Below are 27,487 nucleotides of genomic sequence, written 5' to 3' on the forward strand. Positions count from 1 at the left end.
GATTTTTTTATTTTTAGCCATCAACGGTCGTTTTGAGGCGTTGAGTGGCCACCGGTATTAAAAAGTGTAAAGTTCAGTGGTCATACGGGAAGAAATGAAGTTCAGTGACCATAATGTGAAAATGGATAAAGTTCAGTGGCCATGGGTGTAATTTACCCATATTATATGCATCAAGCATTCCTCCTAGGATTACATCTCTCATTTGTTCTTGAGTTTTCTCCTCTTTGATTGAGGAGATCTTGCAAAGTTTAAAACTGCTTAAAAAAACACCAAGATGTATTTCAAAAATTATAGAAAACACCTTTTTGTTTTGAATCATAGTATATTCTTAATATGAACAATATGCTATAAACAAAACATAAACCAAATACAAAATCAAACAGATGAATTTTTAAGTGGAATATCCAAAGATTTATCCTCTTCTTCTTCAACCTCTTCAGTAGCCCAGATGTTACTATTCTCAATCCCATAAGCTCCACTGCACACTAAAAAGTAGAAGAAATTCAACACACTTAAACCAGCAAGAACCCAATAATAATAATCATAATGTCCTCTATTTAGATTATTTGATACCCAATTCACTTTCCCATCATCTTTGTTGGTTGCATATTTCAGAATCAACACAATAAGGCTTCCAAACAAGTTCCCAAATCCCATTCCTAGTGAGAATAAAGATACTCCAATGCTCGACATTGTCTTCGGAAACTGCGAGTAATAAAACTCAATCTGTCCGATTGCATTCAAACCCTCGGCTACTCCAACGAGGCAATGTTGCCAAACTAGCCACATTGCCGACATTTGCACTTGACCTTTAGGTTTGTATTCTAATCCTTCTTGAATCGCCATGGCTCGCCTCTTGTGCTCTACGGCTCCTGTAAATGATAACATAACACGATATAATAGTTATTTATGTTGCGTTTATAGAGTATATTATGACGACGATCGTTGAAGTTCGGGGTCTGTTTCATAAGGATCATTGAACTTCAATTTTTTTTCCAATAAAATCAATATGACTTTCAAATTCGGTTTCAATAGTTATTTCTATCAATTCGTGCATAAACAATCACTAAAATGTTTATATGATACATAAGACAGTTTACTATATGTCAACGAAGCACCATGTGAGACAATGATGTGATTTATAATTTTTTGTGGCTTACAATTCGCTAGTGTCACACGCCTAACTACCATGTTTCTGCCACGTGATAATATGAAAATTATTTTAAAATGGAGGGAGTAATTAATTGTCTTCAGTTGCACAAACGGTTATAAAGACCGATTTTCGCAACCAAAATTCAGTCTTAAAAGTTGGCGGGTGGGACAATCTTGTTCCGGCTTTGGAACAGGAAGTTGGTCTCGAAGTTTAGTCGCGAAACTTAGAAGCTGAAAGTTGGTCACAATGATTAGCGACTAAACAACAAAATTGGTATTGAACATTTTATTAACTTAGCAACCAACATTTGTTGGTCGCTAAATACTAATATCGGGTTCCTAATAGAAGTAACGACAATTGCGACCAAATTTTCGGTCTCTAAGCTTGTCAGTTTCTTGAAAATCAAACATGAAGTTGAATGATTTTATTGAAAGAAAATAAAATTCAGCGATATTTGTGAAACAGAATTCAAAGTTCAGTGACCGTCTGTCTATTTTACTCTGCAATTATAGCATACGATCACGACATATAACAATCTGAATTGATAATCATACCTGCAACTGCTGTGGCTATGCAGGAAAGGATCATTCCAAACCCCATCCGTTGCTTTTTCGTAAGTCCACGAGGCCTTTTTGTGTACTTAGCTATGATTGGAACTAGAATCCGTTCGTAAACAACCACCCAAATTGTGAGAGACAGGATTGTAAACGCACCAAATGAGGCTGCCGGGATTTTAATGTTTCCGACTAAACGCCTGTCCATGGTTTCAGCTTGGAGTACCGGAAATGTGTGTTGGCTTAATGTGACGGCGATCATTATTCCGGTGGACCATATAGGAAGGACTTTAATCAGTGATTTTAACTCTTCTACTTGTTTCACTGTGCAGAGGTTCCATGGATCAATGGCTAATCCATCACTATCCAAATCTTTCCCTGGATTTCTAATTACACATGCTTTGTTCATAAACCTAAATCATATAAAAAAGAAAAAACTCATTAATGTTTTATTTTTTTATATATTGATTTTTTCAGCAAATCTAACAAAAATTAGGGGGCGTTTGGCTTGGGGTCTATAGGAATGGGAATGGGAATGAGTGGGTTTCATTCCCTTTGTTCTTGTTTGTTTACAAAAAAAAAAAAAAAAACTCATTCCCTTTACCCACTTTAAGTTAAGCCATTACCCCACTTTAGGTTAAGCCATTACCCCATGCCTTCTAGGGAATTAGATTCCCTTTATCCCATTCCCTTTCCTAAACATATCCAAACACATAGGGGAATTAATGGTTATTCCTTTCCTTTCCTTTAGTTTTCCTTTCTTGATTCCTTTTCCCTTACCCCTTGTGAACCAAACGCTCCCTTAAGGATTAAGAGCCAATTTTTTGTTCGAAGTTTTTGTAGGGATAAATGGTTAATTTGGCATTGTAAATTGGTCGCAATATTAACGTGTTATCATAATAATAATAAAAGATATCTTATCATATGATGACATGTCAATTTTATACCAATTTGACAAAAAAAGAGATAACTTGTTGGAGTAAATTGATATTAAAAATTCATTTATGTTTCAATCTTCAAAAAAGAGATAACTTGTTGGAGTAAATTGATATTAAAGAGATAACTTTTATACCAATTTGACAAAAAAGATACCTTTGCATGAATTATTTATGTTTCAATTTTTGAGAAAAATATTCTAATTTTTAGTTGTTTAAATTATTAATTTTTAATATAAATATATTAGTTGGTCGGGCTAGGTTGGATTTGGGATTTAGTTCCGTTAGCCTAGCCTAGCCCAGCTCAGCCCAAGTCCAATGTAAAATATAGTGCAAGTTGGTCTGGGCTTAGATATGGAAATTTAGTGTAAGACCCGGTTAGGTACGGTCCAATTCTGTGGTTTATTTTTTAATATGTACTTTTAACATTTCAAACTTAATTTTTGTATGTATTATTTATACATAAATAACGAAAATGTAGACTTTAATCTATCCTCATAAAAATGTAAAAATCTTATTTTCAAGGGTAAAAAATATAATTCCAGGCACAAGTGAAATGAATAACTAACTTTGCAAACAATGACTTAACTTTACAAAAACAATGATCAAGGGGTATGATGTGTTGAAATAAAAGGTTAGATATTCAACTAAAATCAGAATAATCAGGGAGAAAAATGAGTAATGCCTTTTTATTCGAGTTTGATATTCACACTAGGTTTTGTAGTAATCATATGGGCTTAATGTAAGGATCCAGTCTGGAATGGGTGACACTAGTGTAGAAGACTTAGGTAATGAGCGACCCTAAAAGATGGTGATAATAGTAAAAATAAACTGATTGCAACATCGAAAACGAAGAGGGAGTAACTGTGGTTAGTAAGTTATGTTTTTAAACATATTGAAGCAAAAAAAAAAAGAATTTGAATGAAAGCGAATAATATCAATATAATATTAAACGAGACTGTTACATTTTCAATTAATTTACAATTTTGATGAGTGAGAATATACCTGAGTTTATCCGTCGGTGTAACAAGCTTTGAACCACTTCGATAATACCAAGAATCATAATCATTTGGCGGCAGAGAAAGATGTCTATTCTTCCAAACCGCAGAAATAACTTGAGCAAAGCTAACAAACAAGCTCGTATTAGCTTTAATCCTTACATACCTCGAAGAACCCAACAGAAAAAGAACAGTAGACATGAACATAAACCCGACAGGAACAGCAAAACCTACAACCCAACCAGCCATGTCTTGAATTACGACTATGAATATCACTGAAATCATCACTGAGATTCCGACCGAAGCATAATACCAATTGAAGTAGCTTTGTAATGTCTTTTCATTTTGGGGTTTTTTCGGATTGTCAAATTGGTCTGCACCGAATGCTAAAGAACATGGTCTTATTCCACCTGCTCCTAAAGACATTAGACCAAATGCTGAGAACAGAAACAGCATTTGTCCAACATTTGGTGATGCACAGCCTTGTAAATTTCCGTCTTTTTGGTCGCAATGTGGAGGTCTCGCGCTTTTTATTATTGCTGTTAGCCATAGTAGAATCAGTCCCTAGCGGAATCAAGATAAAAAACTCGGGTCAGTGGACAAAAATTTAGTAGAAAAACACAATTTTTTGGATTAAGAACCAGCGTCCGAATTATCCGTCGCTAAATCTGTCAGTAATCCTCAATTTGTCAAATTGTACGACGGAATCTTTATGTTAGCGGCGGAAAACTTTCCGTCGTATATACTTTTTTTAATCTCCTGGGATCGACTGACCCTTTATGATGCCTGTAGTTCTCCTAATGTTGATTTGTTCGAGTGGTAAGGATTTGTTTTTGAAACTGATAATTAAGGTCTAATAATAAAAAAATTATTATAATTTCTGACACTTACAGTGAGACTAGTAAATGTTCCAAGAACGATGACCCGAAACCGACCCAAATAAGAATCTGAAATGAAAGCTCCGCAAATAGGCGTAAAGTGTGAAATGGCTCCCCAAAGAAAGAGAACAGTAGCTCCAGTTGCACTAGTCATGTTGTATTCATTTTGCAAGTATTTTATCATATTTGCTTGAAGCCCAACTCCGGCTACCTTCTCAAACGCCTCATTTGCTGCATTTTAATTTCATCCAAATTTCCAATCACAGATCAAAATTTTGTACATTTTTATTTAAAGGTCCCATTTCAAAATCTCAATTATAATCTCACATGTTAAGCTGAAACGTTATCATAAATTTTAGCTGAATCTCAAATTTGGTTCAAAATATGTTATTCAATTCATGATAAGAAGAAGGGGAGGAACTACATCGGGCATGAAGAGGGTCCATCGCATCGACCCCTTGACTCACGGGAGAAAATATAGAAAAATATATTTACCGACGGATGTTCGTCCCCAAATAAACATTTCGTAATTTTGTTAGTTTCAGAATTAGTGACAAATTTGAGGTCAAATACGGAATTGGCGACGAATGTGTCCGTCGCCTTTTTCAATCCAAACAATTCGTATCCGTTGAACCCACGGATATTTGACTTTGGTTCCACCACTGAATTAATTAGGAATGTATCCAAGATGGGCAGGCGGAGTAACTTGAGCACCCATTGGTCGCTAAAAAATACTGAAAAACTCCATAAAAACTTTATACCCTCTGTTATTGAATCCTAAATCAGTCTCCAATGATAAGCATGAGCTAAACGTGCATGTGTCATTATAATTAATCGAAAGCTTAATGTACGTATCAAATAAAATGATCAAGAACTTAATCGATAAAGTTCGAAATATGAATATACCTATAATGAAAGGCATGGTCCTGAGTCCGCCCTTTTTCCGTTTAACCTCATGGATTGTTTTTTCTTCATCTTTGGCCACTTCCATTTTTTCCTGATATCTCCTGCAATAAAATGGCTTCCTACAATTTATATATCATCCAATTTGTTATTAGAATATGGAATCTTTTAAAACAATGACAACAAGACATGGATATCATATTATGTGGCGTAGATTACAAGGAAATTAATCACTGAAAATGAATTTTAGAATCGGGTTAATATATCTTTAGCCCTTATACTTGTCCAAAAAAATCAAATGCTCTGTACTTTGAAAAACTTCTATTTATCTTCTGAACTTTATCCATCAGCCATTGTTTAAAGTGTATATGTGTCAACTTTCTCAAAATTTTCCTTGCTCGGCTATATAGATTTTAAGGGATTAACTGTTCAATTTAAATAAGATTAATAGAATATTTTTAAAGTTTAGCAGTTCACGTTTTGAGACAAGTTCATAAGGCAGAATGTATTAAGCCTCTAGAATGAGTTCAATCTTGTTTGGAATTTAGTAAATATTGTTTTAAACAAGGAGTAGTTATAATAATGCATTACAGAGAAGATTATAGTTTTATTTATGAAATTTGTCTTTTATAAATGTTTTTATATATACCATAGGTGTAACTGATCATGATGATCCATTATCTTTAATTAATAATTTATTAATTTTGTTTTATTTATTTTGTTTGGTGGCAGTGAAAATTATATATAAAGTGGTATTGTTGCTATGTATATGTCGGCAGTGGATTTCATAGGAGGATCTACATTTTCCAAACATAACAAAATCAAACTGATGAAGAATAAAAATGATCTTCTAGAAGAATCTAATATAATTACGGTGAGAGATTAATATAAGATATATGATTGGGTCTTAACTATCAGTTCGAACTTTTAGTTCAATCGGTTCCATGACAATTACCTCAAGCAATTATATTATCTGGAAGGCACAAGTATTATCCCAACACTTTGATCAAGATCAGACCCTAATTTACTCATCGGGATCTCGATCTCGCATCCGTAATTTATGAGCTCAACTTTAGGGCTTAACACGAAGTAGTGATGACATCGTCTCTTATATCAGGATCATTTTAAACATTTTTAGTATCCTGTGCTAAATGAAAAAAATGTAATTAAAAAAAAATAAAAAATGTAATGATGTTTTCATTCGGTTCAAAACCATATTTCTCACGATCTATTAAGGCATTTAAGTCTAATGGAAGAGGTGAATTTATCAAATTAACATACTTCTTCGGCTCACAAGACATCACTCATTGCATTTCATTTCCTTACTTGTAAACAAAATGGAAGTGGTGAGGAAAAACATCTTCATATAGTTGAACACGTCGCGCTCAACTCCCTATGAAATTTTGGACATATATCTTTAACACGGCTATCTATCTTATTAATCGCACTCATATGCTTCAATTACAATATTTTAATGCTTTTTGTCTGTTATTTTATGATTCTCCTAACTATCTTACACTTTATATTTTTTGGTTGCATGTGCTTTCCCTCGTCAATATGCTAAATCCAAATTTCATATTCATTCTAAATCTTGTATCTTTCTGGGTTACGATAAACTTCATAAAGGATATAAATATCATTACTCTGTTTTATCGAAATTATTTATTTCACGCCACGTTTTATTTGATGAATTAATCAGTGTTTCCTAGTCTGAAAAGCTTCAATGCGTTGCCCACCATTCCATTTTCACTAGAGGTGGCAATTTCGTGTTTTGTGTCAAAGTCGTGTTATCTCATATATATGTTCCATATGGTTTTTTATGTTATAAATGCTAAAAGAATGATTTTCGTGTCAATCGTATCGTGCCAGTCGAATTGTCTCTGTAGATCGTATTTTCATATCAGAAATTGTCACTCGTAATTTTCACATATACCACCTAACACACCCAATACTATAAATATCTTGTATAGTAATGCCCACTTGCCTATTCCTATTTCATATGAAACAAACCATTCCCATGATAGCCATGCAACCTTCCATGTCCCACCTATCCAAATAATACATCCACTACCAAAAAATCACCAAATAATGCATCATTTACTACCAAACCCACATTAGCCGTTGACCTCACATGCTATGGCTCATTTCCCACTCATTCTTCACTTGCGGATCCACAAAAAGACCCAACACCCAACTCTGACCCAATGCCTAATATCTCAAACTCAGCTCACCACATGATCACTCGGTCACGCACCAGTCGGTTCCTTAAAACCCAACCAACCTCATGCACAGTGGCGAATCCAGGATTTGAGGGAGCGGGGGGGCAAAATTCTACGTAAAAAAAATTTAGACAAAAAATGTGAAATTGTTCAATTTTTTATGACAAAAAATGCAAAATTGTTCAGTTTTTGGTAACGAAAAATGCAAAATCGTTCAATTGTCATGCATTATTTTCATGATTTTTTTTTATAAAAAACGTAAATTATAATGTTTCCGACTCGTAATCATCCATTTCCGGAATTCTCGGATTGTTACGCATCAAATATCCCTAACGTTTTGGGTCAGGTGCAATTTTACCCCTAATATCTAAAATTGTGCAATTTTACCTTAATGTTTGTAGCAAAGAACAATTTTATTCCTAACATTGATAAATTGGATCAATTTCAGACACTATTATAAAATACAGTCATTTTTTCTTTATTTTGCACCAATTGCATATCAATTTTGTAATTTTGCACAAATTTTACCTCTAACGTTGATAAATTGGATCAATTTCAGACACTATTATTCATGACCGACAAGACAGTTTGATGAATTATTTCTCAAATTGACCCAATTTATCAACGTTAAGGGTAAAATTGCTCTTGACTTCCAACATTAGGGATACAATTGTACCATTTTAGACGTTAGGGATAAAATTGCTCTTGACCCAAAACATTAGGGGTATTTTTGCACTTTAACCCTTATTTTTGGATTTAATTTTTTTTTTTGGGGCAAATGCCCCCTTTGACCCCCCCTACATCCGCCCCTGCTCATGCAATGGTTCATATTGTTCCCGTTGCACCGACCACTTATGGTTCCGCCTCTAAGCATCTCGAATGGCGTCAAGCCATGTCTGAAGAGCACTACAAAAAATATATTCTAGTACGACACTTGTTTAGCGACGCTTTTTAACACGTGTCTCCATTTAACCACATTTTTGTATTTATCGGGTTGTATTGTCACTTAACGGCATTTTATTATATGTTGGCATTTTAAAAAAACGTATGTAACTACACTTTTAGAAAAAAAAAATCGGTATTTTTCTAAAATGAAAGATGGTTTAGAATTTGCTTCGTGAAAAAGTATCTCGGTATTTTTTTATTTGAATATAGTTTTATTTTTTATCCCGATATTTAATATTCAACCACACTCTTTTAATTTGTGTCGCCTTCTATAATCATTTAATGACACTTTTAATTCTTGTGATGAAAATTTTAATTTAGCTACACATTTGGAAATAAAACGTCGGTATTTTTTAAAATTAAAGACATGTTAAAACAAAAGAATTTTTGATGGAAAGTTTGATTACTCGCCTCCGAATTGAGGAGGAAGCTCGAAAACAAGATTTAAAAGAGGAAGTGCTTATTGTTTCTATAGCACTAAAAGGTCCACTGCGGTTCTGAAACCCACTCAAAAGAATTTTAAGAATCAGAACCGCAAACCAATCCAAAACCGCAACACTCGAGTTAATTTGAATTGGAACCTTCAAAGGAACCAAAATAGGCCACATCAACAACCACTTACAAATGATGCGGCTTTCCTATGTTTTAACTGTGGGAAACCAGGTCATATGGCACGTAAGTGCAGGAACAGGCCAAACACTACTCCTAGTGTTAACCTGACTGAAGAGCAACATAATTTTGTTGCTATGATTTCTGAGATCAACCTCATAGGTGGATCAGATGGGTGGTGGGTAGACACTGGTGCTTCTCGCCATGTCTGCTATGATAGAAGTATATTCAAAACATACAGTGCTGTGACCGAAGATAAGAAAGTGTTATTGGGTGATTCCCATACCACTATTGTTGCTGGAATTGGTAGTGTGGAATTGAACTTCACATCTGGAAAAACCTTAACTTTGAAGGATGTGATGCATACTCCAGAAATGAGAAAAAATTTGGTTTCGGGCTATCTACTCAACAAGGCTGGTTTTACTCAGACTATAGGAGCAGATTTATTTACTTTGACTAAGAACAATGTATTTGTAGGAAAAAGGTTATGCTACTGAAGGCATGTTTAAGTTGAATGTTGAGATTAATAAAGTGAATGCTTCTGTTTACTCCTTATGTACTTTTAATGTTTGGCATGCTCGTTTTTGTCATGTTAATAAGCGTATCATTAAAAATATGAGTAACTTTGGATTAATTCCAAAATTGAATCTGAATGAATTTCTTAAATGTGATTATTGTAGTCAGGCAAAAATCACAAAAACACCTCATAAATCTGTTGTTAGGGATTCTGAACCTCCAGATTTAATTCATTCAGATATATGTGAATTAGATGGAAAGTTGACTAGAAATGACAAACGGTACTTTATAACCTTTATAGATGATTGTTCTGACTTTACTTTTGTTTATCTTATGAAAAATAAAAGTGAAGCGTTTGACATGTTTAAGTTGTTCATAGTTGAAATAGAAAATCAATACAATAGGAAAGTCAAGAGACTTCGTAGCGATAGAGTCACAGAATATGGTTCTAGCATATTTATTGATTTCTATAAAACACATGGTATTATACATGAAACCACAACACCTTATTCACCAGAAATGAACGGAAAGACTGAAAGGAAAAATAGGACACTTACCGAATCTGTAGTAGCTATTATGCTTAGTTCAGGTGCCGCCTCACATTGGTGGGGAGATATCCTTTTGACTGTTTGCTATGTGCTAAATAGGGTCCCTAAATCAAGGAGCAAAATCTCCCCTTATGAGATCTTGAAAAATAAAACACCTAGTCTATCATATTTTAGAACTTGGGGTTGTTTGGCTTATGTTAGGATTCCTGACCCTAAGAGAGTCAAACTTGCTAGTAGGGCTTATGAATGTGTGTTTATTGGATATGCTGTGAATAGCAAAGCATATAGGTTCTATGATTTGAATGCAAAAGTCATATTGGAGTCGAACGATGCTGACTTTTATGAAGATAGATTTCCTTTTAAGTTGAGAAATAGTGGGGGTGTATCATCTAGTAGCATACCTGCTACTAGACCTATAGTACAAAAAGAGATTGAGGAATCTGAACCTAGGAGAAGTAAGAGACCTAGAGTATTTAAAGACTTTGGTTCTGACTTTTACGCTTTCACAGTAGAAGAGGATCCACTTACTATACAAGAAGCCTTAACCTCATTAGATGCTGATTTATGGCAAGAAGCCATTAATGATGAAATGGACTCACTTGAGTCAAACCAAACTTGGCACTTAGTAGACTTACCACCAGGTTGTAAACCAATAGGTTGTAAATGGATCCTTAAGAAGAAACTGAAACCTGATGGTTCAGTAGATAAGTTTAAGGCTCGCCTTGTAGCTAAAGGCTTTAGACAAAGAGAAAATGTTGATTTCTTTGATACTTATTCACCTGTCACTAGGATTACGTCCATACGTGTTTTGATTGCTATTGCTTCTGTGCACAATCTAGTAGTGCACCAAATGGATGTTAAAACTGCGTTTTTGAATGGTGAACTAGAAGAAGAGGTTTATATGGATCAACCTGAGGGCTTTGTAGTCTTTGGTCAAGCCCATAAGGTATGTAAGTTAGATAAGTCTTTATATGGGCTAAAACAAGCACCTAAGCAATGACATGCAAAATTTGACAACTTGATTATTTCAAATGGCTATAAGGTGAATGAAAGTGATAAGTGTATCTACTATAAATATGAAAATGGTCTTTGCACCATTATATGCCTATATGTCGATGACTTGCTTATTTTTGGATCTAATATTCATATTGTAAATGCTGTTAAGTCAATGTTGTATGAGAACTTTGACATGAAAGATCTAGGAGAAGCGAACGTCATTCTTGGCATAAAGATAACTAGGTCTGAAACTGGAATTTCTTTAGATCAATCTCACTACGTTGAGAAGATACTAAAGAAATATAACTACTTTGACTGTAAACCTGCATGTACACCTTATGACCCTAGTATAAAACTTTTTAAGAACACTGGAGACAGTGTAAGACAATCAGAGTATGCTAGCATAATTGGCAGTCTTCGTTATGCCACTGATTGTACTAGACCCGACATCGCGTATGTCGTAGGATTGCTATGCAGATTTACTAGTAGACCTAGTGTGGAGCATTGGAATGCTATAGAAAGGGTCATGAGATACCTTAAAAGAACCATGAAACTTGGATTACATTATCAAAGGTTTCCAGCAGTCCTTGAAGGATATAGTGATGCTGACTGGAATACCTTATCAGATGATTCCAAGGCTACTAGTGGCTATATTTTCAATATAGCTGGTGGTGCTGTTTCATGGAAGTCTAAGAAACAGACTATTCTAGCTCAATCAACCATGGAATGAGAACTGATTGCACTAGCTGTGGCTAGTGAAGAAGCAGGTTGGTTGAGAAGTCTGTTAGCTGAGATTCCCCTATGGGAAAAATCGATTCCAGCTGTATTGATCCACTGCGATAGTACCGCGGCTATTGCTAAGATTCAGAATCGTTATTACAACGATAAGAAACGATAGATACGTCGTAAGCACAGCACTGTGAGAGAGCTACTCACTAAAGGAGCTGTTAGAGTGGATCACATACGCTCAGAAGAGAATTTAGCCGATCCTTTGACAAAAGGATTAGCTAGAGAGAAAGTCCATAATACGGCAAAGAGTATGGGACTTATGCCCCTATAGTGATGAGTTACACACAATGGTAACCCAACCTATAGACTGGAGATCCCAAGAAATAGGTTCAAAGGGTAATAACAAGTTGTGTTGTAATATGAGTCAGATCATGCAATTAGAAGCATGAATATCCTGAAGCGATTTGAGGTTGAGATAATAGAAACTCTTAATGAAGTCTATACTCCATTTGGAGTGAAGTACATAGCTACAGGAGTACTTTTGATAGACTCACCTATATGAATGTGGAAGTGAGGCCGCTTCCTATGAGTTTAGGGCAAAACTCTAGAGCATTCATTAAACCGGGATAGACGTGCAAGGCCATAAACGCACGGGCTACTAGAACTACACTCTGAAAAGGTTATGGCGTGATATACGTTAGAGATAGAGTTCAAGACTACGAGTCACTCTAGTAAAATCTGAACTATACTCACTACGCAAAGGTTCAAATCGAAAGATACCTCTGCTTATGTCTGACCTTATGTAACTGCTCAGTAAAACGATTTCAAAAATTCTAGTGGGGGATTGTTGGGCTTGGCCCATTTATAATTTATGAAATTGGCCCATACATGTGTCTTTAAGTTTTTTCAAGTGAAAAACATCCCACATTGCTTTCAAAGCACTTGGTGGAGATGTTTATAAGGAAGGTCCTCACATGCTTGGGGTGTGCCCCAAGGGGTACCCACTTTTGTGAAAAGGTGAGGACCTATCTCTTTGGTTGACCACCACACACGCGCGCCGTCCGTCCGACCGACCGAACCGGGCCGGGCCGGGTTGGGTTGGTGTGGTGTAAAATGATTAATTTTTTATTAAAAAATTATTATTATTAATAATATTATTTATTATTATTTTTAATTTCGGAAATAATTTTTTACATTTTGATTCAGTCTCACAACGTCTACTTTGCTCTGAACGTGTCTTCACCAACCCAGTCTTCCTGATTTTCCTCCTCCACCTTCTCCATGAAATCAGAGCTCTCAACAGCTCTTTTTTCTTGTATAAATAGGTGATCAGAGACTGCCTTCAAAAACAATTCACTTTTCATTCATTCTTTATCTTTTCGAAAACCGAGCAAGTTAAACAGAGAGTGTATACAGAACGATTTTCGTACGGTGCAATACGAAAATCGTATTTAAGAGGACTGTTTTATCCTGGAGACGACCGGAGTTCATACTGTTTGCTAAATTCTGGCAGTTCCACGAACGTCTTAAAGAAAGCGACATTGTCCGCGACTCTGCCCATTTAATTTTGTTCGGTCTGTTCCTATTTTCTGAGTTCGAGAAACAACACTTCTCGGTGGTTGTTTCGAATGAAATGATGTTATAAGGCTCGATTAGTAGCTCGTGGGTTCACACAACAATCATGCATTGACTACAAAGAGACGTGCAATCTGGTGGTAAAGGCTATGACTACTCAGATGGTTCTTGCTCTTGCAGCTTCAAATAATTGGTGTGTTAATCAACTTGATGTCTCTAATGCATTCCTTCATGAAAAACTATCTGAAACAATCGTCATGGAACCACCTTAGGGGTTCATTGATCAAGACAAGCCAACTCATGTCAGTCTTCTCCAAAAGAGTCCATATAGTTTGAAACAGACTCTACCAGAGTGGTTCGCACGTCTTTAGACCTTTCTCCTTCATCTTGGTTTAAAGATGTCTCGGGAGTCAGACTGACAATTCATTATTTGTCAAAACATCAAGACTTGGACAAGGTGTTTATTTTATACTATGTTGATGACATTCTTGTAATAGGCACATCATTTAGTTAGATTCTCGACACTATTACACTAAATGAACGTGAATTCCCCATTTGAAAATTTGGATCGTGTTGAATATTTTTAGGCATTAAAATTCGGTACACTAAGTAGGGGATACATCTATGTCAAGCAAAATATATGAATGACATTCTAGATCGAGTCAAAGTGGCAAATGGCTTGTTTCTATAAATGATTATAAAAGTGTCGTTGGAGCCTTAAAATATCTCACATTGACATGTCCAGACATTAACTTTGCAGTAGACAAATTATGCCAATTCCTTCACTCTCCTACTAATAAACACTAGAAATGTGGTAAACGTGTTCTATCATACTCAGTTGTCTTTTGATTGTTTAGGAATGGATTACTTTTTTTCTCAAAAAAAAAAAAAGGAATAGATTACTTTTCTCGTTATAAGTACCGAGTTAACTATTAAACATCGATTAGATTTTATTTCATTTGAAAATATATTTTAAAACAAATTCCTTTTAACGTTATATATTTATGATGAAATGTTTAACATTAAATATAATTTTTGTTTCAAAATATATTTTGGAATACATTACATTTTATGTTACAATATTTGATTTAATGCCTAAACCGTGCAAAGAAAATATAAAAATGAAGAAATTTGAAAAAAAAAAGAGCTTTTATAAATAAGAATGAGATGTGAAAATTCCTGATTATATGTATTGCATAACAATTTTTTTCCAATAGAAAAATAAATAAAAAAAGAACAGGATGTTGCAAACTCAGATGTCCCCTTTTTGCTGTAGGAGGTTTAAAATACAAAGTAATTTTAGGATATTTTTGAAATAATACTTTCATGGTATATTGTATATATTTTTTCTTTTCACTGATCATGTCCATACAGTGGTATTAAAAACAATTTTTATTGATTAGAAGTACTACCAATTAATCATGTCCATATAGTGGTATTAAAAACAATTTTTATTGATTAGAAGTACTACTAATTAATATTTTTTCTTACCACTAATAAGTTGATATCCATATATTATCCAATTCGGGAAAATTGGTGAGAGGTAACCAATTTATTTCTATATCAAGCGCACGATTCGAAAAACCTGTCAGACTTGGACCGAAACCATATGAAAACAGGTCGGGGTCCAATTTCCAAATGAGTTAGGGTCCAAATCCAAACGGGTTAGGGTCCATTTTCATCTATGACAGAATCTTAAATTATCGGTTCAATAAAGTCCGGGTCAAATACATGAATATCATAATTAAATACAAAATTACAACTAAATCATATCACCAAACTTAATTCTTAATATGTCATTATTTTCTATATATTATGATTTTACACTATAATTTAAAAAATCTAGACTCAAATTCATATATCATAAACCCTAGAAAATATATTCTAAATTTCTAATTTATAAATTCCAATCCTTAAAATATATTAAAAGTACTGATTTTACTAGTTTGATATAATCCAAAATTATGACTTGACATAGTTGTAAATATTTTTTAAAATATGAATTTCAGTGTAATTTTCCCATAAAGTCCTCCATATTTTACTAGGCCAAGGCCCATGAAATTTCTGTGTAAAGGGTCATAAATAAAAATTGGGCCAAAATCATAAAGGCCCAGAACATTACAGATTTACTTGCTCAATTTTTAGGGAAGTTTATATGAAAAAAGGTCAAATACATAAATATCATAATTAAGTACAAAATTACAACTAAGTCATATCACCAAATTTAATTCTTAATATATCATTATTCTCAATATATTATGATTTTACATTCTAATTTAAAAATTATAGACTCTAATTCATAAATCATAAATCCTAGAAAATATATTTTAGACTTCTAATTTATAAATTCTAACCCTTAAAATATATTAAAAGTACTGATTTTACTAGTTTGATATAATCTAAAATTATGATTTGACATAGTTGTAAATAGTTTTTAAAAAATGAATTTCTGTGTAATTTTCCCATGAAAATATAACTTTTAAAAATTATTTGCAACTATATTAAATTATTATTTAAATTGTGTCAAACCAAGAAAAATCATCATTTTTAATATATTTTAAGAATTGAGATTTATAAATTAAAAGTATAGGATATATTTTTTAGGATTAGAATTTATGAATTGAGCCTTTATTTTATAGCGATTGGTTCAATGATTGGATCTGAATTGAATCTTTACGACATCCTTTATAAGGTAATCTTTGTTGTAAGTGTTACAACACAACCGATATTTCCCAATTCAAAGGTATAATGAGCAAGTTATACTCTATGAAAATTCCAAGGTAATCTTTGTTGTAAGTGTTATACTCCATGAAAATAATGACATAGTTAGAATTAAGTTTCATTTATCGAGCAACTTATTTAAAAGGTCTGATATGACAATCAAATAACTCTCAAACCAGTTCGTTCAATTTTTTTTAATAAGATATGGGTAAAATGAATCATGTTTGAAACCCTTAGGGGTAAATTTATATCATTTCGTACGTTAGAATCAAATATTTAATTTCTAAAAATGTTAAGATCAAATTTGGCAATTATCCAATACTCTATCATTTACCTGTCTCATATTCAATTTATAACGTGACATAATTTTTCTACTTTTACCTACTCTTTGTTGGACATGAATAATTATATGATAAGTATTTTATTATTTAAGATTAATTCCTCAATTATTTTTATGTCAATTAGATCTTTTATCAGAATGATAATTAAGTCAATATGTTTATGATAATCAAATCAATTGTGACGATTAGAATAAAGTCAATTATCTTTGTGATAATTGTAGATACCGATTTTTTTTTCTTCTGAAACTTAGATTTCATTAAATTTGTATAAAACCTAAGGAACTGTCCAGCACACCGAAAGAGAAATAACAACATTACCAATCCTCAAAATAGGCTTTCGACACTCCAACCATTTATGATAGAATAGATTATTAGAATGAATACAGTCTGGCAGAGATATAAGTATATTATTCATGAGGAAGTTGTCTATTCAAATAGAATATAATAGAATACTATTACTATTGATACACACCTCCAAGCTTGCATGTTCACAGAGGTTAGAAAATCATTCCAATGCATCCTCTGTGTTATTTTGATTATTTTGCAAGATTTCTCCAATTTTCCTAAGTTTTTCTTTTAGTTCAGCTATCTATATTGCATGTGCTGTCCTGATATCATCCATCTCTTGCTGGATGGCCTCCAAGTTTTGACAGAATCCTTGCATCCATACTTAAGGATGAATGAATTCTTCCCTGTTTTCATCATGAACTTCTGATCAGATGCGAATTCCTTCTATCATTATCTTTTTCTGAAATTTATGTGATTGTTTGATCCACATTCACCGCTGCAATGATAACTGTGTATCTGAACTTTGATTGAACGTCCGAGTCTCATGGTGAATTTTTCGGGGCTTACTTGTAAAACAGAATAAGGGTCAGAGAGTCGTCGAAGTCCGATGAACCAGCTCTGATGTCTAAGTCCGTAGATGTTGGAAGGTTTGTAGAGTAATGATTAATTGTGAGATCGTAGTGTTAACGTACCATTTGGTGTGATCACAACTGTCTATTTATAAGGATTGGTGCCTTACCCTTATCATTATAGAAATCTCTATAAGGATTCATTCTTCTATTGAGAATCTAGCCTAAGGAGAAGTCTTTCTCGGAAAAGAATCTTTTCTCTAGCCGCAACGTTCAATGGAAGTACTTTAACGTGTTTGATTTGGGGCTGCTAAGTATCACGTGTTTGAATCGTTTTATAAGATATCCACTACATGAATATTTTTTTTTTTTTGAAATTAATACATTCTTTTACAAAAGAATTAAAAACACATTACTTCCTTACAAATGGATAAATAAAACCACATGTATTTTTCTCAAAACTTAATCCAGTAAGCATTTTGCCGTCCTATCCTTTTGGCGCCAGCAAGAGAAAATAAAAAAAATAAACAATAAAATATGAAAATAAATCAGGCAAAAGTTGGTTAATTAAATTTAAACTCATCAAAATTGAAAATCCCACTTCTAATTATCTACCCATAAACCCCACTTCTTTAGCCATGACAACCACCGCGGACGGCGGCGCTACCGTCGCCACCACCTCAGCATCCCAAATCCTCCATCACACCTCCAGCTTTCTCTCACTAGTCATTTCCCAACCAGACCTCCGCCACCGCCTTCTCGCAACTCTCCGCCGCAAAAACCCAAGTAACTCCGTAAAACCCCTAAATATAGCATCGGAAACTCTCGAAAAAGCCATCGCCGCCACCAATAACTTCATTAAATCATCCTCCCTCCGCCTCGCCGAACGGCTCCTTCTCTCATGTCCAGAAACTCCATTCTCCTCCTTCATTCTCTCTCTAATTTACACGCTCAACAAGCAGCCGATTGATGCCTCGCTTTCTCTCCTTAACATCTTCAATTTAAATCCTTCGTTGACTCGATCTGAGTTAGCTCCGGATCTCTTCGACGAGCTGTTTTTGGTCCATCTTTTGCCTGTTCTTCAATGGTTTAATGAGCAGAGATCAAACATTTTGTCTTCTTTGGCTATCAATAGCGGTGAAAATTCCGTCGGCGGAGCATCCGTGATTGTTCCGAGCTCGAAATCGTTGTCGAAAATGAGTGGAGGGCAAGCTTTGGAGTTGAAGGAATTGGAAAGCAGTTACGATGGAGTTATTGATGATAATTGCAGAGTTTTTGCTCAATATTTTAGGGAAATCTTAAGGAATAGTGATGAAACTAGAATAATCAAAACGCCGTCGTTAATCTTGAAGAAGCTAGGAAATGTTGATGATCGGTTCTTAAATGGAAGCAAGGAAGATTACGGCGAGATCCAAACAGAGTCGTCGGAATTGAAGAATGGACGGTATAATGTAATGCTAAATTTCCAATATGTTTATTTTTGCTTTTTAACTTATTTGCTGTTTTACTTTTACACGTGGAAATTTCTAACTATCATTGATTTGGTAACCCTCAGATTGCGCCACATCAGCACTACTGCTGATGTGGACTACAATCTGAGCAATATGTGGTGCAATTCGAGTAGTCGGTTGTCTCCTCAAACCCAAACCCGTTGTTATAAATTGAGTTATAAATTAAGTTTGGACATGTACATTTGAAATTTATCCGATCCAAACTCGAATGCTTTCAAATTTGTACATGCAATGAATTGGATTTAATCGAGTTTGGACACATGAAAATGCTGTTAGATTTGGACCAGTTGGTCCAATCCAAATCCGTATAAGCCCGTCAAAAACTGGATAGATTTGAGCTTTACGAATTTTATATCGACCCGACCCGATATAATATATATATATATATATTATATATATATAAATTATATTATAATATAATTTATAATTTGTATAAATATAATTATAATATAATTTATAATTTATATTATAATTTATATAAATTATAATATAATTTATAATTTTTTTTATTAAAAAAAAATTATAAATTAAATTATATTATATAAATTATAATTATAATATATTTTTATAAATATAAAATATTTATATACTTAAAGTTTGCTGATTTCAGCAAACTTTAAGTTTAATAAATTATAATTTTTTTTTCAATCAATAAATTATAAATTATAATATAATTTAATTGTATTTTTAATTGTAATAAATTATACTATATCTTAATTGTATTTTTTTTAATATATAGATGGGTTTGGACGAACGGGTTTGTGATTCATATCTTAGGTCCGAGTCCAATCCGAGTCCGAACCCGACTAAATTTCTTACGGGCTGGACTGGGCTTGGGCTCGTCAGGCTTTATTAAAAGTCCGTCCAGCCCGGTCCAGCCCGGCCCATGCCCAGGTCTTTGCATTAGAAACCCGAACGTCATTATGTATTATATATTTTTATTATGTCTATTTAAATTTTATTACTTTGTTAAATATTTTTTACTTATATAAAATTATCTTTATAAGTTTTATTGAATTAATTAAATAAAATTTTAATTTTAATTTGTTAATTTTAATGTTTATATTTATATTTTAGTATTATTTTTAATATAAATATATACTAGTTGGATGGGCTAGATTTGGAAATCAGTTTTCTTATCTTGGTCCAGTCTGGTTTGAACCCGATTTAAATATAATACGGGTTGGGTTAAGCTTGGATAAGATAGTTTCATATAAAATCCAATTAGATCCGGTCCGAATCTGGCTCGGCTCAGCTCAACTTATGAATAGGTCAATCAAGGATTATCTGCTACTTATGTGATTCTTCCAATGGAGATGGAAATCCAAATGGGATGGGGTTGGGAAAAAAATTCTCATTTTTATTTTTGGATAGTTTTTATTTATTTTTATAATATTTGATAAATTGATATATTATTTATAAATTATGATTGATGTATTTTTTTGTATTAAAGATGGTTCTTCCTTGTCAAAAAAAAAAAAGTATAGGAATGTATTATAAATTATATTTGACTTATTGTATCGTAGGGCATTTTTTTTTCAAATTTTATTTAAAAAAAATACTTGAATAATAGGGAAAGGGGATCTCTACCGGGAAAAAAAAAAGTCCCACATGGATAGAGATGAAGTCAGTGTTTTCTCATTTCATAAAGGGGAACCAGGACGTAAGGGGAATCAGTCCCCATCTCCATCTCGTCCTATTTGCAACCCTAGTTAATATCATCAATCATTAATTTTTGTCTCGTTGAGCTACTGTTTGCTAAATTAATTAGTTGTGAATATTTAATTCAATTAAAAAGCCTTACGCATTTCATCCGGATGTGAAATTATACGAAACAAAGTTTTTACAATTTTACCAGTAATATCATGCATAAAATATTGTTTTTGAACTATTTAAAATATAATTTTTGAGCATAAACGGGGTGAACAATGATCCATTAATGGAGTTTTGTGTCCAAAACAAACTTTTCCGATGATAAAAGAGGTTTAATGCGATAAAATAATATAAACTAAAGCTATGAAAGATCATGATCTATGAAAATTAAAAGGATTTGTAGCTCAGATCCTTCTTGCCATATTTTTATAATATATGGTGTGACTATAGAAATCAATCATTAATTCGTCTTGTTTTTAAATCATTAATCAAGTTCATCAAATCTGATGTTTGCATCGAAAAATTCAGTCCTTAGAAAAATCATTAATTACCATTCATTCCCATTTTCTTTGTCATCTTATTTAATTCATTATTCTGTCGTGGCTTTTTCTTATTTTTCTTGTTGGCTTTACTCAGATTCTCCCTTTATCATTTGGGAAATGTTTAGTTTAATGGATTAATTCCCAGTTATTCCCAATTCAATTTCGGAATAATCTCCGAATATGTCAATTAGACAAAGAAGAATAATATACATCATAATCTTATAAATATAAAATCAATTCTTTGATCTGGTCTGCCTAAACCCATTTGGATTATTTAACTATTCTTGGATTTTGTACTAATTATTCAACTAGTTTCCATAATTTATGTATTTACATAATAATTTTCTATGACATTTTCCAAGACAAAACTTTATCTATTATTTAAAATTTGGATTCTTTGAACAGTTCAAGATCTGCATTTTTTGCAGGCGAAGGAAACTTCAATTATTACAAAATGATTGGATAATTGTAATTTGTAACTAATTAATTAACATATTTATTTCGTGTTGAAATTGATTACATCCTTACAGAGTCAAACAAAAAGCTGTTTTGTTTGACAATTCCAAGCTTGATCTTGTTTTTTAGTCTCAACTCCTGAGACTTTCTTATTTTTGCAGCCAATTTGGACTGAAGGAGAAGAAAGATCAGCTGAATTTTGCAGTTTCAGTAGCAGCAGCAGCAAATCAAAGTCATCTCCGTTTCCGTCGTATCCGCAAAGAGTCTCTCTAAGAACAATCAGAATTGACACTAATGGTAATAATAGTAGTAGTAGGATACTGACAAAATCGCCAACCGGAAATTCTGATTCTGAGTTGGAGTCTTATTCGGACAAAAATATGGATAAGTCATCCGGTTCCGAACCTGAGGTAATCAACAAGAAAAAACAGTTGTCATTACTGGACTGATTTTCCTATGCTGTTGTTTTTTTAGTTATAAGAGTTGTTGTAATGTTGCCTTGTAGGAAAATGATAGAAAATTAGCATTGTTTCAGCCAAAACAAAGCCAAAGCCAAAACAAAAAACAAAAACAGCCAGTTGTTTCTGATTCTGATTGGTATGTCTTTTTGAAAGTAACCCCATTATCATTATATTGTTCACTACATTTATCCATCTTTCTTTACTTGTTTTTTTCTTTTCGAAAATCCCTTTTTAGTTCGCCGGAGGATGTAATGGGAGGTAGAGATAACCCTTCAGGTACCGGAAAGCATACACCACCGAAGGACTTTGTTTGTCCGATAACAAGCCATTTGTTTGATGATCCTGTAACTCTTGAGACAGGGCAGACGTATGAACGGAAGGCAATTCTAGAATGGCTTGATAGAGGAAACTCAACGTGCCCGATTACTCGCCAGACATTGCAAAGTACTCAGCTGCCGAAGACAAATTATGTCCTGAAAAGGCTTGTTGCGAGCTGGCAGGAGCAGAATCCTGATTTCATCTCAAGCCAAACTGAAATCCCGCAGCAGAAGACTGAGCCAAGCTTTAAGGCATCCGCGATTCTCCCTGTTACTTCTCCTGACAGTGTCATTAGCCAAGCCAGTGTTGACAAGACTGTTGACAGGACTATGAACGAGCTGAGACATGCCATTACTAATCTTTGTATGTCAGAAATCCTGAACGAGTCTGAAATGGCTGTTCTTCGAATAGAGAAGTTCTGGCAAGAGGCGAACATGGACCTTGATGTTCAAAGTATGCTTTCAAAACCGCCAGTTATTAATGGATTCGTGGAAATCCTTTTCAACTCTGTCGATCCCGAGGTACTGAAAGCAACGGTTTTCCTCTTGTCTGAATTGGGATCAAGAGACAAAAGTGTGATTCAGACACTAACAAGAGTTGAATCTGATGTGGATTGCATTCTAGCTCTTTTCAAGAAAGGCCTCGTCGAAGCAGTTGTCTTGATATATCAGTTAAGACCTTCTACAATGAGGCTACTAGAAATGGACATGGTGGAATCACTCTTAAATGTCATTAAGAACAAAGACGATACGTTTAAAATGTGTATGAACCTGAAAACAGCTTCTGTGCTTCTATTGGGGCAGATTCTAGGCAGCAGCGAAGAAAGCATTGTTTCTTCAATTGCTAATGCCATTGTTTCAACCAAAGTGATTGAAAGTATTGTTGGTAGTCTGGAAGCTGAGACTGCAGTGGAACGAATAGCTGCAGTTGGAATCTTATTAAGCTGTATGCAGGAATATGGGAAATGTAGAAATGTGATTGCTGATAAAGCTCAATTGTCTCCGGTTTTGGAGATTTTCATAAGCGCAAGTGATGGAGAACGGTTCAAGATAGTTAGCTTTTTCTATGAGTTAGTCAAATTAAACAGGTAACTATCTTTTTCTACCAAAATCCAAGCCTGACAATTCCGCAATTTAAATATAGTCCTTTGTGTTTTTCCCTAGGAGGACATTCAGTGAGCAAATTCTTTATATTATCAAGGATGAAAGTCCTTTTAGCACAATGCACAACCTGCTTAACTATTTACAGACAGCTCTTCAAGATCAGTGTCCCGTTGTGGCTGGCCTCCTGCTCCAACTTGATCTTCTGGTTCGTGTCATTTGGTTACTATCTTAATACTCAATACTTGATACGAGCTTACTTCCTTTATATACAAAGCTAAGTACTTAACAGTCGGCTAATGATTAATTTATCGGTTGGTAGGCTGAACCGAGGAAGATGAGCATTTACCGGGAAGAGGCAATAGATGCCTTGATTTTATGCCTTAGACAATCTGAATTTCCTGGAGCACAAATAGCTGCTGCAAATACAATACTGTCATTGCAAGGGAGGTTCACTGCATCAGGAAAGTCTCTCACTCGAGCTTTTCTTCTGAAACGTGCTGGACATAGCAAGACTTACAGAAACCTTATGCGAATGGAGCAGCTTGGAAACTTATTAACAGAAATTGAGGAAACAAAGGTCTGCGGCATTATATTCGCTGAACAATATCTCTGCATATTTTAAATTTCTAATCACTTGCATTTGCTGTTTCATCTCTGCTATGTTGTAGTTATTTATCTTCTGTTCTTTGTTACTTTTACGCCAGTTATGTTACCGAATCTTTTGATGTCTGCAGGAAGAAGAAAAGGCAGCTGAAGATTGGGAAAGGAGAGTAGCATTTGCTCTTGTAAGCCATGAGTTTGGTTTAATGTTTGAGGCTTTAGCAGAAGGAATGAAGAGCAGATATGCAGAGTTATCTTCAGCATGCTTTGTGTCAGCTACATGGCTCGTACATATGCTAGATGTTCTTCCTGATACAGGCCTAAGAGGTGCAGCCCGAGTCTGTTTGCTCAAGCGCTTCGTTTCAATCTTCAAGTCTGCTAAAGACACTGAAGACAAAGTCCTTTCATTGCTTGCTTTGAAAAGCTTCATAATTGACCCTGGTAGGTGGCAACCTCATCTCAACTACTTAATTTCCAGAAACTTGCTTTGTATGGAACCAGAAAACGAAATGCTTCATTTCCATAGCATGTGACGGGAATTTTTCCTCATAGTTTGCTTCTTTGCAATCAAATTGAACATGTAATTGACTTCAAAAACTTAATTGATTGCAAATGTGAATTATAGAGGGGCTGCGAGATCTTGTTTCCTACATGAAGGATATAAAGAAAGGTCTGAGAGAGCTCAAGAAATCCTCTACCTTGGCACTTGAAATTATGAAAGTTCTTTCCGAGGGGCATGATTCCAGTGCTGTAAGTTTGTTTACAGCAGAGAGTTGATGAGTTTCTATATTCGTCGAAAAACAACTCTAACGTGTTTGTTGTATACCAGGAATTGTGGAGTCATGTAGAACTAGCTCAAGCAGATTGCAGTGAGAATGGAGAAGTGAATTCAATTGTTTGCTTCAAAGACAAGATCTTTTCTGGCCATTCAGATGGAACTATTAAGGTACCTTATTATCCTACCAATTTCAGTATCTTTCAAGCCAAAACAGCTTCAAAATCCGAGTCTGATAACAATCCTTCCTTCTTCAATTCCTGAAGGTTTGGACTGGAAAAGGCAGCATTCTTCATCTGATGCAAGAAATTAGAGAACATACTAAGGCAGTCACCAGTTTGGTGGTTTTACAATCAGAAGAAAAACTCTATAGCGGTTCACTTGATAAAACTGCCCGGGTAATGCCATTATCACAATTTGCTCAAATTCATCAGTATATATCAGACAGCAGCAGCTATATATGTCCTTGGAATCGATTTCAGGTGTCTCTCATAGCATTAATTGCTCATTAGTTCTTAATTTGATGATTAGGTGTGGTCTATTAGCAATGATGCATTGCATTGTGTAGAAATACATGACATGAAGGATCAGGTACATAATCTAGTTGCGATGAATCGCATTTCGTGCTTCATTCCACAGGGAGCCGGTATCAAGGTATCATATAAACTTCTCCAGAGAATATTGGATTTCCACCTCTATCTATGAGCATATAACATGAATCTGAAACCCGGGATATATATATATTTCCTGTCAGGTTCAGTCCTGGAACGGAGGATCGAAATTGTTGAATTCAAATAAGTACGTCAAGTGTATATCTCTAGTACAAGGAAAATTATATTCCGGGTGCCAAGATAGTAGCATTCAGGTAAGCCTTTCGACTACTCGAAACTAACTAGCTACCCGTCTTACTTCTATTTCGGTCACATATAATCAAGTGAATTTGCTTTCAGGAAATTGATTTGGCAACAGCAACAATAGTAACCATTCAACATGGATCACGAAAGTTACTCGGAAAAGCGAATCCAATACATGCACTTCAAGTTCACAATGAACTGATTTATACAGCCAGCTCTAGCCTTGATGGAGCAGCTATTAAAGTATATGCTTCTGTTATATAACTATCTCTACATATGATTCATCGATTATGATCCGTTGAGAGCTAACGATGTCTTCTTTTTCTTTTTTCGGTCTTGAAAAGATTTGGAGTGCTTCAAGTTATGATCAGGTTGGATCACTGCCAACAACATTGGAAGTAAGAGCAATGACATTAAGCTCAGAGCTAATTTATTTAGGATCAAAGGGAGGAACATTGGAAATTTGGGATCAAAAAAAGCTAAGCAAAGTGGAAACATTACAAAGTTGCACAGAAGGTGGAAAGATTCTTTGTATGGCTCTTGATGGTAATGAAGAAATTTTGGTCATCGGAACTTCAGACGGCCGGATTCAGGTTACGATTAATACTAATATTGTATCTGTATTTCATTAGATGGAATTGGTGTTTTTGGGGTCTGTATTGATAATCAAGTACTAATCTGTGACCTTATGCAGGCATGGGGACTGAGCTAGACATGGCGGTGGATAGTAGCTGTAAATTATCAGATTCTTTGAATTGAAATTCATTTTGCAGAAAATAACCATTTTAATTCTTCAAATTGTAGATAGGTCAGAGTTAAAATAATGTTGATGATGTTTAAGAGTAGTATATGGAATTCTTACAGCATTGTACAGGTTCTGAATCTGATTTCCATTTTCATATCATGTAATACCAAGTTTGTCATTCTTGAATTTCTTACTTTATTATGGCTTACGTTATTATGGCAAGTATACAGTAGTAGTGTTCACCTGAACCCTGAATTTGGTCATTCACTGTTAGATCTAGGCTTATTAGAATCCTAAGGAGGAGATTCAACGGATCTCAAAACTTAGATTTAATAAGCATATCTAATGGTAAATTTTGGTCATTCACAGTTTAGGTGAACACTACTAGGCAAGTATAAGAGTAGAAGAAACAAGTCTGTCAGGATTAGGGATTTCTGACAGAAGTAATTAGGGAAGAATACAAGTTTAGGAAGGATAAGAGAAGAAGAAGAAGAAGAAGAAGAAGAAGAAGAAGAAGAAGAAGAAGAAGAAGAAGAAGAAGAAGAAGAAGAAGAAGAAGAAGAAGAAGAAGAAATAGAGATATAGGGAGAGAATGCAATGTTTGGAGAAGAGAGCAAGAAGGAAAGAGAAAGTAAGATTTCTTAATATTCATTTGATAAAACGTTACATAACCGAAGGAGACTCTTAAATAGGAATACCTACTGCTGAGCCTGACCAGGCACTTACAAATCATACATTACAGCTGGTATAACAAACTCCTAAAAGGTAAATAACACTTCTAACCAATAAAACTATTAAAGTAATTAATCTAAGATTTAACTAATTAACCAACTCTTATTACTCTAATAATCATGACAATACTCCCTTCTTTAGAACATTCTTGTCCCCAAGAATGTAGGAATTCTGGAAATCAGTGAACTTGAAAGGGCTTTGCGACAGAAACAATCCATTGAATTTGTAGCGGAAAAACAGCAAACTTGAAATCGCTCTGT

At 34.2% G+C, this 27,487-nt stretch overlaps 2 protein-coding genes across 2 annotated transcripts; one reads left to right on the forward strand and one right to left on the reverse strand.

Annotated features, from left to right (window-relative positions):
• Nucleotides 1-375: 375 nt before the first annotated feature.
• On the reverse strand, nt 376-5,548 carry LOC136203666 (protein NRT1/ PTR FAMILY 1.1-like). The gene is made up of 5 exons (XM_065994868.1): nt 5,425-5,548; nt 4,532-4,749; nt 3,648-4,204; nt 1,708-2,120; nt 376-872 (listed from the first exon to the last, which is right to left on the reverse strand). Exons 1-5 carry the CDS (start codon nt 5,507-5,509, stop codon nt 376-378), a joined length of 1,770 nt encoding a protein of 589 aa, XP_065850940.1. The 5' UTR covers nt 5,510-5,548.
• Nucleotides 5,549-17,902: 12,354 nt separating this feature from the next.
• Nucleotides 17,903-26,681, forward strand: LOC136203619 (putative E3 ubiquitin-protein ligase LIN). Its single transcript, XM_065994817.1, has 15 exons — nt 17,903-18,928; nt 21,801-22,049; nt 22,145-22,236; nt 22,336-23,505; nt 23,582-23,726; nt 23,841-24,098; nt 24,256-24,562; nt 24,747-24,871; nt 24,951-25,067; nt 25,163-25,294; nt 25,428-25,550; nt 25,651-25,761; nt 25,847-25,993; nt 26,095-26,343; nt 26,445-26,681. The coding sequence occupies exons 1-15, from the start codon at nt 18,116-18,118 to the stop codon at nt 26,460-26,462; spliced, it is 4,056 nt and encodes a 1,351-aa protein (XP_065850889.1). The 5' UTR covers nt 17,903-18,115; the 3' UTR covers nt 26,463-26,681.
• Nucleotides 26,682-27,487: the final 806 nt, after the last annotated feature.

The sequence above is a fragment of the Euphorbia lathyris genome, chromosome 8 (assembly GCF_963576675.1).
Source record: "Euphorbia lathyris chromosome 8, ddEupLath1.1, whole genome shotgun sequence".
NCBI lineage: Eukaryota > Viridiplantae > Streptophyta > Magnoliopsida > Malpighiales > Euphorbiaceae > Euphorbia > Euphorbia lathyris.

Excerpts from the sequence above, each read along its gene's own strand:
- LOC136203619 (XM_065994817.1), top strand. The coding sequence starts at position 18,116 with ATGACAACCACCGCGGACGGCGGCGCTACCGTCGCCACCACCTCAGCA. Across the intron at positions 22,050-22,144 it reads CATCCGGTTCCGAACCTGAG|GAAAATGATAGAAAATTAGC; the intron begins GTAATCAACAAG and ends GTTGCCTTGTAG. Across the intron at positions 23,727-23,840 it reads TGCTCCAACTTGATCTTCTG|GCTGAACCGAGGAAGATGAG; the intron begins GTTCGTGTCATT and ends ATCGGTTGGTAG.
- LOC136203666 (XM_065994868.1), bottom strand. The coding sequence starts at position 5,509 with ATGGAAGTGGCCAAAGATGAAGAAAAAACAATCCATGAGGTTAAACGG. Across the intron at positions 4,205-4,531 it reads GAACATTTACTAGTCTCACT|GGACTGATTCTACTATGGCT; the intron begins GTAAGTGTCAGA and ends TGATTCCGCTAG. Across the intron at positions 2,121-3,647 it reads ACACCGACGGATAAACTCAG|GTTTATGAACAAAGCATGTG; the intron begins GTATATTCTCAC and ends TATATGATTTAG.